Source organism: Pleuronectes platessa, chromosome 14, assembly GCF_947347685.1.
Source record: "Pleuronectes platessa chromosome 14, fPlePla1.1, whole genome shotgun sequence".
Classification (NCBI taxonomy): Eukaryota; Metazoa; Chordata; class Actinopteri; order Pleuronectiformes; family Pleuronectidae; genus Pleuronectes; species Pleuronectes platessa.
Window position 1 is genome coordinate 22,327,114 of NC_070639.1, and position 14,182 is coordinate 22,341,295.

General features: G+C 44.6%; 1 protein-coding gene across 1 annotated transcript in view; it reads right to left on the reverse strand.

Moving 5' to 3' along the window:
* Positions 1–13,336, reverse strand: part of col5a2a (collagen, type V, alpha 2a) — a 34,204-nt gene extending 20,868 nt beyond the window's left edge. Inside the window, exon 1 of the mRNA XM_053440016.1 lies at positions 13,049–13,336. Coding sequence (XP_053295991.1) covers positions 13,049–13,136 — 88 coding nt within the window. The 5' untranslated portion in view covers positions 13,137–13,336. The remainder of the gene's footprint in view (positions 1–13,048) is intronic.
* Between the last annotated feature and the right edge of the window lie 846 nt (positions 13,337–14,182).

Genomic DNA, 14,182 nt, shown 5'->3' on the forward strand with positions numbered 1-14,182 from the left:
TTTAAACTGGATCTCTCATTTCCTGTGCAAGCCCAAAACCCAGAGCCTCCATCTGACTCATATTCGGAAAAGATAGTGGCCATCGAGATCACTGTGAGTCCATCTCTTCATTTCACTGAGGGCAACCGGCCACAACAACACGGTTAATGGCGTGAGTCCTTGTCCAGATGAGTTACAGCTGCAAGGGGGGGGGGGGCTCTGCAGCTGCTTCTCTTAATGAAGCCGTCTATAAACCGGCCGCGCCACAAACATCATCAGGACGGTGGCCTCCCGGGCTCAACACGTCAACACGGCGTCCTCCTTCAAAAGGGGAGTCGCCTCCCTTGTGTTAGTCACCGCCCTGCTGGCCCTGTCTGCAGTGAGGATCTTAATATGTCAGAATAATACTCAATACTCCACAGCGTTCAGGATCCACTGCTTTATGTTGACAGGGCTTGAAATCAGAGAGAGCGATCCAGTTTGAACACGCTCTTCACCTCGGCTGCCACTTACACAGCTCAGTACCTCCAGGGAGGGGGGGGGGGGGGGGGGGTGTAGGAGGCTCAGGCCAGGAACAGTTGAACTGAATAAGCAGCTCTCTGATTGCTTGTCAAGGCTTTTTTCCAGCAACAGGCCCCATCTCCAACGGGTCCTCCTGTACAGAGGCTAAACCACAGTTATGATCTGTTCCCATCACATGATCAGCCCAGGGAGGATTGTGGTCCTGGTGAATTACCCTCCCCCCCCCCTCGCCTCCATCTATTCTGCTGATGCACTCTCTGCGTCCTCTCGCTTTGGATCTGATTCATTTCCATCTGTTTGCATGTATATTTTAGAGAAGAGCTGGTAAATGTGGCCGTACAAACCTGTAAGGTAAAAATCCCCATCAGAGAATTATCTTTTTAAAATTAAATTAGCTGTGGGAAGGAACTCGGCAGAATAGAATTAAAAAATAATAATTGCCCCTTGACGGCTGAGGCGACAGTTTATGAGTTATTTATCATAAAGTCCCAACTGAATAATATTCTGCATTACAGAAATAGAAAAACAGAAGCCGTTGCAATGGAAACGTGAGCTACTGCACAGCGAAGGAGGTCTTTGGTATAAATGCCAAAAGCTTGACCCTGGTTGGTTCAGCCTGAGGCTGTCACAAAGGTGGGGGTCAAAGTTCAACACCAGGGCGGCCTCATCCCGTTCAGGCATGAAACCACTGAGACAAGATCTGCTCTTCTGCTCCAGCACAGAATAGGATCTGTCTTCATGAGGAATATTCTTCTGGTTTGTCTTATACTCAGTTCTGTTCATGTTTCTCTGCGACAACACATACGCTCTTTGGATTATTTAGTTTTCTGGATCGGAGCAGAAATCTGACGGCAAAGACACAAAGCTCGTCTCCAGATTGTATCACAATTCACTTGGACTGTAAACACCGATGTTAATATCATCACACAACCAGTTTGATTTTCCACAGTTAAAGTCGCCAGCTTCATCTGCGACAACACAACCGACACAAAGCAGGTGAACTTTCTGTTTGTGAGTTCCTGGTCAAACATGTGCTTTTCACATCAGCTCAGGATGGATCCAGTTCACAAGCCCTTTGAGGGAAACTGTAATTTGGGCCATTCAAATAAAATCTGAATGATTGATGACATCGATCAAGCTAAATAAAAAAGAAACACACTTCACCAGATGTGAACAGGATGCTGGAACCTGACTGTCATCACAGGAGAAGATGGCGTTACCACAAAAATAATCCCTGCAGATAATCAGTGCAACCAAAATATGCTGACTAAGGATTTCCCATCATAATTAATAACCCCTGATAATATCTCCCCCCCCCCCCCTGTTCCTGTAAACCTGTTAACCCCTTGTGGACGAATGTCGCGAATTCGCGAAACCCCATTCCGGTCTTAACTCTGCCGCCATCTAGTGGTCGGAGTGGAAAATATATACAAGGCCCTTGGGACTGTGCAGCAAAGCTATTTTGAGGTATTAAGCTGTATTTGAAATACTGTGATGATGGAACAGCAATGATTGTACGGAAAGATATGTTGTTATTCAATTTCAATCAAAAGCATCAATCTACAAACCAGAGACTGGAAAATTAGTTAAATTAAGGTTATGTCCCATTATGCCTAATGTCGCTAATTTGCCTCATACCTTAATTTTATATCTATTGTATATGCTATATTGAAATGAACAATCTCCAATTATTTAAGCATCTGTATGACAGCCAAAAACACAAATAATATAGCTTTATATAATTGTAAATTAATTCAGGCATTAAGGGGTTAATTGTGTTGATTAACCACATCACGTTTGGCTGGGTCATGTGATAGAAGGTATGCAGTGAAGGAAAATGGGTGACGTCAGATGTTCCAGTTTACCAGAGCAGAGCGGTAACGTATACAAGGGGTCAGAGCTCCCTGGGGTTCGACATCAACAGAGCGCACGGCCAGATGTGAAAGATAAACTGTGGATTCTCTGTTCACAGAGGAACTGGGAGTTAAAGTGTCTCCCAGCACAATGTGTTGGAGAGATACTGCACAAGCATTAGTGTGTTTCACTTAGAATCTGACTCTGCTGCTGCAACAGATACATTTACTTATACCTTTATACATTGAAAAAGGTTAATTATGAATAAAATGCAATTAATTTACAACAAATCTGTAATTAAAGGGTTTTAATGAAGCTTAGAGTTCAAGGTAAGCTTTCCCCTGTCTCTGTAGACACAGTAGATTCATGGTGTAAGGGCAGAAAGGAACTAAAAGAATTCTATAGAATCAGAAAATCCCAAGAAAGTGTTTTCTGTGGATCATCCAGAGTAGCAGGGACGCTTTCTGAAAAAATAAAACCCACCAGACAGCTAATAAAGTTCCACTAACTTTCAAATCTCAGACAGAAAATTGAATCAGTTATTGCTGAAGTCATCGGTTTCCCTAGATTGCCCCCCCCCCCCCCACCCCCTCAACACACACACACACACACCTCCACCACCTCCCACTAGTCCCAGCATCTCTCTGTGATCATGTTGGAGAACACGAGCATAATCACTGACGCTTGTTGATGAAAGTTGTTGCATCAACACAAAGTCATCATCATTTCCTCATAGCAGGGTTGTGGCTTTTTTTGCTGTCTGTAAATCAACATCACACTCATCTGACAAACACACTATCGTGCACCAAACTACACACAACACAACACAACACACTCAGCATATGGTCCCAGTTTAAAGGTTTTGGAATATTCCTAACCACTGACTTGCTGACCTGTGAAAGTCAAAGAATGGACGGCACATGTTCAGCCATTGTCATTCCTGAGGTGGGGAAGGTCTCAGACTGGTTTTATGAGGCGTCCTATCGGTGGCGAGGAGAGAAAGCCCCAGAGGCAGGAGATTTATTGCCTCCACATTTTGTCTGACCTGCGTTGCTACAGCAGTTTGAAGATACTGCAACCCGCTCCTCAAACCAGATGGTGGCCCGGAGGCACTTCTTTCTAAATCCCACTTTTTCCTTTTCACGTTGTGTCTTCTCATATCCTCGTCAAAGCTCCTTCCATCCTCCTTTCCTTTGTCCTGATCCCTATCAAAGCACGCGGTCACCCTTCTTGACTTCGCCCTCACGCTCCTCTCGCTCCTCTCGCTCCTCTCGCTCCTCCCTTCCTTGTTCTCCTTGCTTATACACGATCAACAGCCATTAGGTCGCTGCCTCTCTTTTGTTATTTTAAAGACTCGGGGAAATGATGCAGCTGCTCGGCCATGACACCGACGTACGCTGTGTTCTATGAACTGCTCATCAGGCAGAGGGTGTTTCCCATAAATATTTACATTTTCATCTGGACTGCACATTATGAGGCCATAAGCTTTACATTATCTATACTTGCATTAAGTGGTGAGATTTAGCCAGTTCTCTTATTTTGAAAAAAGAATACAGGTCCTTTCAATCATGTCCCTTGAGTTCTTTAAAGGTTAAACCAGATTTTTACTCACTCACTGTTATATTGATTAAAATAATAGAATTTATATGACATTAAATTTCACAACCTGTTTATCAAAAGAAGTTTAAAGGAATAAAAACAGGTGAGGAAGTAGATTCGGGGCTCGGCGCCACAACATCCTGCAGAACTTTTCCAAAGCAGAAAACAAACCCTCGATTCGTCCAGCACACTTTCATGTTTGAAAAGTGATTTACAGAAATGCAGCTGTGTTGCCGTCCTGAAGCTGAAACACAGAGCTCACGTTGTAGAGACTCTTCTGTGAGCAGAGAGCGAATCTGTGAAGAGAAAACGTGTCTGGGCAGATGTTTGCTTGATTTGGAGCGAGCCCAGTATCCTCTGTAAGATGGAAACCATGACTTAACTCCAGGTGAACCACATCAGCTCGTCTCCCACTCGCCAGCGTTATTCATTATTACTGAGCTCGACTGAAAACACGGAGGGAAAGACGCTCGGGTGGTTTCCAGTGACTCTCGCTGCAGGTACAAAGCACTGAGGACTCTGCATGACTCACTCCTATCTGAAGCCAAACAGAGGCTATTAATATTGTCTGGGGTGAACACTGCAGATATGTCAGCAGGGGAGGAGAGCCTGAAAGTCGACACTGCCTGTGTGGCCCCCTGTGGTGACACCAGTCAGGCCTGATGCCTCAGGGGACACATGCATATATCACTTTCCCTTTAAATACTAAATGAAAGGCATTGAAGTTTCCTGCAACCTGCAATTTGTAAATGCTGGGGACAGAGACCGAGGGGATGAGGTCAGAGGTCGTGCACTGTTCAGTCTTGTGAGGTCAGTCGGGCCTGGATAAGAAGTGAACAAGATTTAACCCCCTAAAAATGTACTGATTGCAGATAAATTATTAGATAATCAACAAGATATTGTGTTAACTTTGACAGAAATTGCCGCATTTTATTACAAAAGATACACAAAGACAGTTGAGGTAGTTTAGAAACTGGTTCTTCATTACATAATCTGTCCACTAGAGAGCAGTGACAAATTTACAATTGCTCAGAACGTGCTTTATATCAAAGTTGTTTATTTATGTATATACAATACAATACAATATATTAAAACTTAGCAAAGATAGATAATTCTCATCCCTCATTTATTTTAAATCTCTCAAATAATGTTGATATCAGTAAAATCCAGACGATCCAAAGAGCAGACAACTTATCAATATCAGTGACAAACAAAATAAAAATTACAATTAAAAAGTACATGTTGCAGGAGAAAAGTTCCTTTATCTTTCCTACAGGGTATAAGTCTGAATATAAAGCCCATATTATTAACCCAGACAGTAGACTTTCACATTAAGAGCACGTTTTAATGGACCTAAGCTTCAGTTGATCACTTTCTGATAAGTTTTGTTGCAGTGATTTTATTCCTTCAAGGGGCGGATCAACAGTCTTCATCGTAAAGGCCGGGATGCAGCTGCCTTCAATTTAGGTTTGTCTCAAATAAACGTCTCCTCAGAAGAAACTGTTAAAGTGTGTCTGGGCCACTTGTTTGAAAAGATCCGCCCATGAAACGACATATTACTTAATCAAGCTTCATGTTTAATTGTAATAAAATCTACTTCAAAGTCTCTCTCCCTCTCTCACACACAGACACACACATACACACACACACTGAGAGACGAACCCAGATCTAATGTGAGAAGTGTGACGTGTGCAGCTCGATATAGGATATAAATTGTTTTACAGATTTTAAATCAGCCAAAGAAGTTGGAAGTTAGAAAAAGAAATAGTATAAAAACGAATCAAATGTATTTGTATTCCCAGGGTAACTTCAGAGCAGAACTTTTAAATATGTATACACACACACACACACACACACACACACACACACACACACTTTGTTGTTGTCTAATCAGATATTAAATGTTTCATATCTGCCCAATGATCCAGTATCATTCAGGCTCTAACGAGGAGAATGTATATCCAACCCACGACTTGACGTTGTGGCAGGAAAGCAGTGAAACACAACTGTAGCTGAGAGCGGGGGGGTTATTTCTTGCAGATGTGTCGCAGTTTGTTTGCACTGACTCCTCCTTTCTATCAGTAACAGCTGCATTCTTTATTCAACATGTCATCAGCAGCTGTGAGAGCCTCAGAAACGTCCTCTACCCGAAAGGCAGATTCCAACAGAGAGAGAGAAGAGAAGCAAATGTGTTTCTACACTGAAATACCAACGCCTGAGAGTTTTCTTAATTCTGTGGCTGCACAAAAGGCGAGAATAACATCAAATAATGCTTTGGTCCTATGTTTTGATTTGGTGTGTGTCTTATCTTTTGGATAACAGCGAGCTGCAGAGCCAAAACATGCAGCCTATCAGAGGAAATTCCACTTTGACATGACTTCCTGTGCTGGAGTGGGACCAGTGCGTGGCCGTGCACAGGCTGAGGGGATATTTCCTCTGGTAGACATGTACCAATGTGCCCCGTGGGCTTCCCTCACTTCTTCCACTCCCTTTCACATTCTCACTCTTGTTTTTTCCAGCTCTTATCCACCGTTCCTGCTGTGACTCCTCTTCTCCTCCTCTTCCTCCTCCTCCTCCTCCTCCTTGTTTCTCTCACACCCCTGTGCTCTTCCTCCTCTGATCTTCATCTGCTTCTCCTTCCTCTTCATCCCTCAAACCAGTAGTTAAAAAAACAGGATCATATTTTACTCCTTTCCTAGCCTTGTGTGTTGAAAGCTATCTAAACCCCAGGTCACATCAGTGGCTCCAAACAAGAAGAGGAGAAGGTTAAATAGAAATCAAGACTCAAAGCCTGTACTTAGATCTGTAACTTAGCCCAGGTAAATAAAGACTGACATGTTGCACACCACAGTTTAAAGCTGAACTGAAGCCTGATATGAACAGTAATACACGGTTATTCTGCCGGAAGCTTTTTCCTTAGGTAAACGAATGGGGCTCTGCTTTTATTCTAAAGCATGTTTAATGAGTGTTTTCAGTTGAAGTCCTGCGTGTGGATAGTTTCAAAGTCTGGAATCTGGATTTGTTGCTCTCTCGGCTGAAACGTTTTTAGAACTTTACAAGATGTACAAACAACGAAAGGTCGGAGAAGTGCAGACGCTTGAAATCCAACTAAAGCTTTTTTTTCCAAATCGTCCTCACTCAGTCGGGCTCTTTCAGAAACTCTTCTCTGCTGCAGCAGCCGTTCATCCACTGGGTGACATCATGGAGGTCGAATGGCAGCCGTGAGTCACCGGCTACAAGCAGACGTTTCCACATGTCATTGGTTCGAATGAGAGAAGTGTCTGTTTTGAGGGAACAGTGAGTGGACGGTGCGGCACAGACTCACATTGTGTTGCAAGGAAATTCACAGAATAACTGACTTTCCAACGGGAGGTTTTTAAAGATGTCGGGTAGCAGCCTCTATGGAATGATCCAATAAAACATCCGTCTGTTTAATATCTAGAATCTCCTCAGCTCATTGATCACATGTGCTTTCTCTGCTTCTCGAGCTCATACACATATCGTCCCTTTGTGAACGCGATGAGTGGGATCGGAGAAGACATTTCTAGAAACATCATCTTCTCTGCTGAGCTGTTGGCAGTGATGCCGAGTGGAGACGCCAGCTCTGCTTCTACTGGCGTCTCCTCTCAGCCTAATATTTCTCCCCCTGAACATGAGCCTCCTGCTGAACATCCATGTTCTATGGGAGACCTTGGTACATTCTGTAAATCTCAAATCCTCACCGCTTCCAGACTTTTATTCAATTCTACTGGCTTCAGGAATATTCAGCACATAAACAAAAACCTTTCCAAAAGAACCAGACAAATATAAGATCATGCCACGCAACACACTGGAGTAATCTGATTACTGAGAGCAGGAGGACCGGCTGGATTTTCAAAAAGTAGCTCAAGGTCCTATGCTGCACTTAAGGCATTTCCCTGTTAAGTCAATCAGCTGTCCAACAAGTTGTTAAGGGCCTAAACATAATCTGGCACCACATTGCTAACCCCCGCTCACCCACCAACACCCAAGCAGCTCCGCCGGTTCACCCTCACAAGTCGTAATACACAACGACCGAGTCCACAACGTAGAATTTAGGCTGCAGCCCAACCTGCAATTATGGCCGCCGGTCACCAAACTGTGGTGTGGAGACAAGTAGGTGTCTGAGGGTCGGACACACGGTGGTGTCACAGGGTTTATGAGGTGATACACCAATAAGAAAGCTGTGTCTAAATAATGTAGAGGTCACTCGTACATAGGATCTATTATGATGTCATTTTTAATTACTGATGATAGAATTCTTCTTTGTTTAATTTTGAAAATCCACTCAGCAGCCAGTGTAAATCTAATTTGCTGACTCATTACCTGATCCTCACCTCGTCACCACGTGTCGTGTAATTGGACGATTTGCAAGCAATCACAGCGCTCTCACCGGGGGGGGGACTGGGAACATGTGCGGAGGTGGTGCCACATTAGACTCAGACCTGCCGACCTACAGAAAAGCTCCAGAGGCCAAAAGTCAACCTGGACAGAAACTACAAGCAGCTGCACAAACACTCAGAGTTCAGGCGGAGCTTCACGATGGCCGACTCCTCAGAAGCAGGAACATGATGACAGTCGTGTTTGCTCTCCTGGCACTCAGCGATGGACAATATCACTTTTTAATAGTTAAGAGGAATCATGTGAGCCTTTCGTCCGATGACAAGAAACAATCAGTGACTATAGGGATGACTAGACAGACTCCAGCAGCACTTCTATGAAGAGTGACGACTGACAGGAGATGAAATCGCATTTTAGGCTTCAGCTTCAGTCCAGCTACCCACAATGCAACTGAATATCACCTTTAGACCCTCTCTGCTTGACATACGCTGACTTGAGTTTGTAATACAACCCTGATGATGTCATCAGCTTTATATTCCCTGGGCGACCCTTGAGCAGAGAGTCCAGAAGGAGGAGGAGGAGGAGGAATGAAGTGAAGAAGGAAAACAGAAGGAGGAAGAGTCGTGCATCACTTCTCTGTCATCATGTGAAACCTGAGATCACCGGACAATAAGACGGATGAGTAAGAAGACAGAGGGACATCAGGGAGACATTGCTACAAGAGACCATCACCTGCTCCCAGACGGACAAGATGGGATGTCTCTGCAGCTCAGACATGAACCTGATTGGCTGAGCTGCATCCGTAATACATTCCACTGTTTACACTGCCCTCAGCTAACCTGGGAACTACATGTGACATCATCCACCTGGATACTGAGGGATGTGTATCTTATATTCTTATTGTGCAGCTAATAGTATTTTGTTGTAGTAGTATTTACTTCTTTACGAGTATTAACTTCCTTTTTCCTGCCTGTGTGTTGTGCAGCTGTCACAAAGCAATGTCCCTGCGGCTGTCAATAAAGTTTTTTTCAGATTGTAACATTTTTCCACTCCCTTCACAGGCCCAGTTAATTGAACCTCATGTGTGTGGGACATTTTGAACTTGTTTCGTCTCAGCATAAATGGGACTCAACACATTTAACTCTAAATCAACTGGAATTAGTTTAATCTACTCGTTTACAAAACGTTGTAATGGGAGCACTGGCACGTTTTCAGTCAGAATGAAATTAAGACAATTACAGCGCCTGGGAACCCCGGCCCCTCGTGGGTTTACGTGGCCCTGTCATCCTCCTGTCATCCTCCTGTCATCCTCCTGTCATCCTCCTGTCCACCTCCCACATGGACCCGGCCGAGAGGATCACAGGGGAGGACCGGTGGGGAAGTGTCAATCAAGCACTGGGAAACCTGACCAGGAGGAGCCCTAATTGCACGGCTTTGGAACAAATAGTTACTTTAACTTGAACCTGTGGAGGTGTTTAGTGTAAGGATGGGGGGGGGATTGTCTGTTCTCAGGCTGTTGAGGAAGAACCAAGAGCCAGTGAGCACCACATCGATCCATGCTCCAGTCCCCCTTTAAAGGAATATGGTCCCGTTATGTCTTACATCAGCCTTCCTCCTCCCCTCCCAATTATCCTGAAGGTTAAAGCTTTTATTTTATGTTTTTCTCAATATATTTTCCAAATACTGCCAAAGCAACTATTTTAACATCTGGAAGTCATCCCCCCCCCCTCCACACCCTCACCCCGCGCCTCCATTTGCTGACTGCAATCATTTGGTTTATAAGTAGTTCCCATGGAGCAGTCCCCTGTGCCACCGGGACGTCCCAGGTCCAGACACCACACATCAGACACCTGAGAGGATCTGGGTCGAACTCAGAGTCCAGGACCGGGTGGGATCTCGTGAGCACGACCCCCTTTTTAACCGTGGAGGGAAAGAGGCGTGTAATCAGGTCATAGCTCAGAAATGCAGCATGTGTTTCCCATCAGAGCCGTCTGTGGACCTGGGTGAATTCACATGTTTGGACGTTTGGGGCTTCGGTAGAAAACAGACCATTTGTTTCTCTGTCAGTGATGTGGCAAAAACAACTGGAAGCAATTTAGAGAGAGACAGAGTGAGCTAATGTAGCTTTGGTTGATTTGGGTTCTTTTTTTCTCTCAGTGAGGGAGAACTTTTCAACAAGTAGATTTGCGATGGCTATCAAATAAACCCTGTGACCATTGGGACTAGTGCAACTCTGCCAACGAATCCCAGTGAGCTGCTGGTTTCACAGAGACTGGGCGTCTGGTGGCTTTGATGTCAGGCGCTAAGAGGCATCTTTGAAGACGTTTTACAGCTATGGAGGATTAATGTTTAAACACACACACACACACACACACAGACACACACTCAGGCTTGAATCTGTGTTTAAACTCTGGGCACAAAGTCGCGTTTTCATGTTATTGGCGTCAGTTTTCAATTTTTTTTCCTTTTTCCATGTTCATATCCTGAGCCCTCACTCCACACCTCAGCTTCTTCCAGTGTACCGCGAGCTGCAGGTTTTGTTCGAGAAGCTGTTTTGTATTTTTATCCCATAATCTGTGCTGGCGTCACCATTTTCCCATTGTGAGCTTTTTAACGTCTGCTGCTTGATCTCATTTGCCAACTTGTGTTCTTCTGCGAGGGAACTTTCTGCACATGTGCAGGCATGTGGCTTCCATCGAGACCCGGATCATTGCATTGAGCAGACATTTGCAACATTTGCTTTAAATATGTTTTTGATTTGATTTATTTCGAATTCCAAAGCCCTCAGAAATCTGTCCAATGGTCCCAGTGACCTCAGCAAAGACCTTTTTCCAGTTAGGATCAGACTGAAAAATGTTGGGTTAAGACTTTTCTCAGAGTTCAATGTCTGCTTACAATTTGGTTTCATTAAGATTCAGCAATAGTCCATTCGAGTTCCCTGTAAAAAGTAAAATGGCGCTCCACTGGTAATTGTATCCATGACCACGTGCACCTCAGGGTCAATATTTATCAAACTGTAAGTGTTCTAAGTTTTACTGGTTGTTCTGGGGGGTTCTGGATACATTTTATTCACACAACTACACCAATGATAAAAAGTTGGACTGTAAAATGCCCAGAAGTCTGCACATCAATAACCATTCCCGTCACACACACACACACACACACACACACACATACACACACACAAGAACATTGTCTCACAAAACTCTGGTGAACCACATTTTCCCTGACTCAACGAAATCCACCAACTTTCCACGGTTTGTATTCGGTGGAGATGCAATCACCTCACTCACCACTGTTCCATGGAAAGAAGCAGGATCACTGCTTCTCCTGAACAAACATGGACTCAGACGGTTTCCCAACAAGGGCGGAGGAGCACATTTAAACTCAGCCTCTAACAACTCTTGTTCTACTCAACACCAGCATGAGTTAATTCCCCCCCGGCCTCATGTCAGAGCAGCAGAATGATATCGAGTTGCAGCTTGTTTCCAGGAAATGTTTAAAATATGTTTAAATCAGTGTTTCTTCAAATGGGAGCAACAATAGTAGAGATGAATAATTTCTTCAGCAGAGTTTGAGACACATTACGGGCTCTGTGTTTCATTCACCACAAGGTGGTGCTATATCCGGTCCCCTCTATCCCACAACCGTCTCTACACGTTCAACTTAAAGAGTAAAGCCAACTCATTTTAGTTAATGAAATAATGAGAAGAAGTTAAATTATCCAGAGAGGAGAAATGTCTTAATAATAATAAACAGTTCTGTCTGTGCTGCACTGCTCAACGTCAAACTTCTATCAGGGGCCCCCGTCCAATAAACCCCCCCGGGCTCAGTGTGGGCCATGACATCATACATGTAGAAACAACACAATCCCTGTGACGACACAGGACAGCAAACACTCCAGAGGAGGAAAAAGAAAAGCACAGTTCAAGTAGAAAACAAGAACACTGAGGTGAGTTTCCAGCTGAAGACATCAGGGCGCTCTCAGGAACTCAGAGCGTCCAGCAGCTTCTCATGTCTCCTCACATCTGCCCTGCATTAGCGCCCAGGCTGTGTTCCCTCAGAGGCGCTCGAGCTCCGCTGCTCGAATTCTTTTAGCAGATGTACAATGTAGAGCGAATGAGGAGGGAGGGGTGGGGGAGGTGGGGGGGGGGGGTTGGGGTAACACTTCATGAATGTTTCCAAAGGTGCTGGTTTCCCCTTCTCTATGCCTGACGGTGACATCACCTGTGATCACTGACAGATGTTTTCTGGATGATCACAGCCGAGCTCCTCTCATCTTCATCTTCTTCTGTGAAACTGCTCTTCAATGACCAAGTAGGGTTCGTCTCAAAGCCCCGACAATAGAGATGCAGCTTCTCATGTTCTGCGTTGTTTCTACATGAAGTCACTGGTGTCCAGTAGAAAACAAGGCATTGGACAATAAGGTCGTCCTGAACCAGCAGAAATAAGATTGGAGAAATAAAACCAATACACAGGGTAGGAAATTAACAGAATAAGAATTATCCGAATTATCCTTTTTCCTTCAGCAATAAATAAAAACACACTTTTAGGAGACTTTAAACCACAAAGACAATAAAGAAGCTGCTCCAACTAAAACACAACTTCTTCACACAACAAGTCAACGATTGAGGTTTCAGCCAACTTCACACATTGAGAACCAAACAGCAACCAAACAGCAGAGAAGAATGGGGGGGGGGGGGGGGGGGGGGGGGGTGGGGGGGGTTCCACTTACCACTGTCCGCGTCTTGACATGTAACGATCAAAACCTGGGCTACGGAGACCACCAGAAAAAGGAAAGTCCTTAAACGCACAGAGCCCATCGTGTCTAGAAGAAAGACATGAGCCGTCCCGTGTGTGTGCAAAGAAAAAAAGCTCCCACAAAAAAAATAGAAAAGGTGTCCAGGTTATCACTGCACCACCATGAGGACCAGAGTGCCTCTCCTTGTAAGCAGCGAGCAGACCCAGCCCCGACTGCAGTGAGTGCCTTCCTTTTTTCTTTTTTTTTTGTGTAGTTACAGCTTTAAATGAGAAGAATGCTGGCGGGCCTAATTTTCCTCCCCCCCCCCCCCTCCCACCATCCCATCATCCCTCCCCTCTTTTGTCAGCCCTCTCCCATAACCATCCTCTCACAGGCTCTGTGGCTGTGGGAGAACTACACCCATGTTCACAAGTTTCTCATAGTTTCCAGTGATTCCTTCGGGGTCTCGTGTCGCTTCCTTTCAAAACGTGATCCGTCTTTAAACCCCTCGGAGCCACGGGACATGAGGAGATGCCGGTGAAGAGATAAGGACGGAGGAGGAGGAAGAAGAAAGACAACATGACTTTGCTTGTCCCGAGATGTCCCTGATTTCTCTGGCTCTCTTCAGAAGTGGTCGCTAAGTGAGATCATAAAAAGGTTGTTTTACTGCCGTCTGTGGGACACCGAGCAGAAAGACGAGACCGGGCAATTAAAACTAGAATAGAGTTTTATCACTCTATTGTTTTTGAGATGAGAAATCTGCAGTTTGGAAATTGGAGCACACGAGATTTCTCGTTTGCTTGTAGAATCGGAGGATATCGTTTTAAATTATAACTTGCCCTGAGTGACAGTAAGAGAAAGAGAGATAAGAGGCAGTCTGGGAACTGTGAGTCACGATGGGTGGTCCTGGTCGTAGGTGGTCATCCCCTGAGAATGTAAATTTAGAGACAGATCTGAGGTCAGCACCTCTTGACTTATGGAGAGAACATGGACTCCAGCCACTGAGCCACCACGTCTGATGACACTAAACCAGGAATAGCATAAAGTTTAAGGTTTTAGAGTCCTTAATCAGATTGTATGCACATCTTGACACTGTGTTTGAGAGATCTGAAACTGCTTCATGAGGAA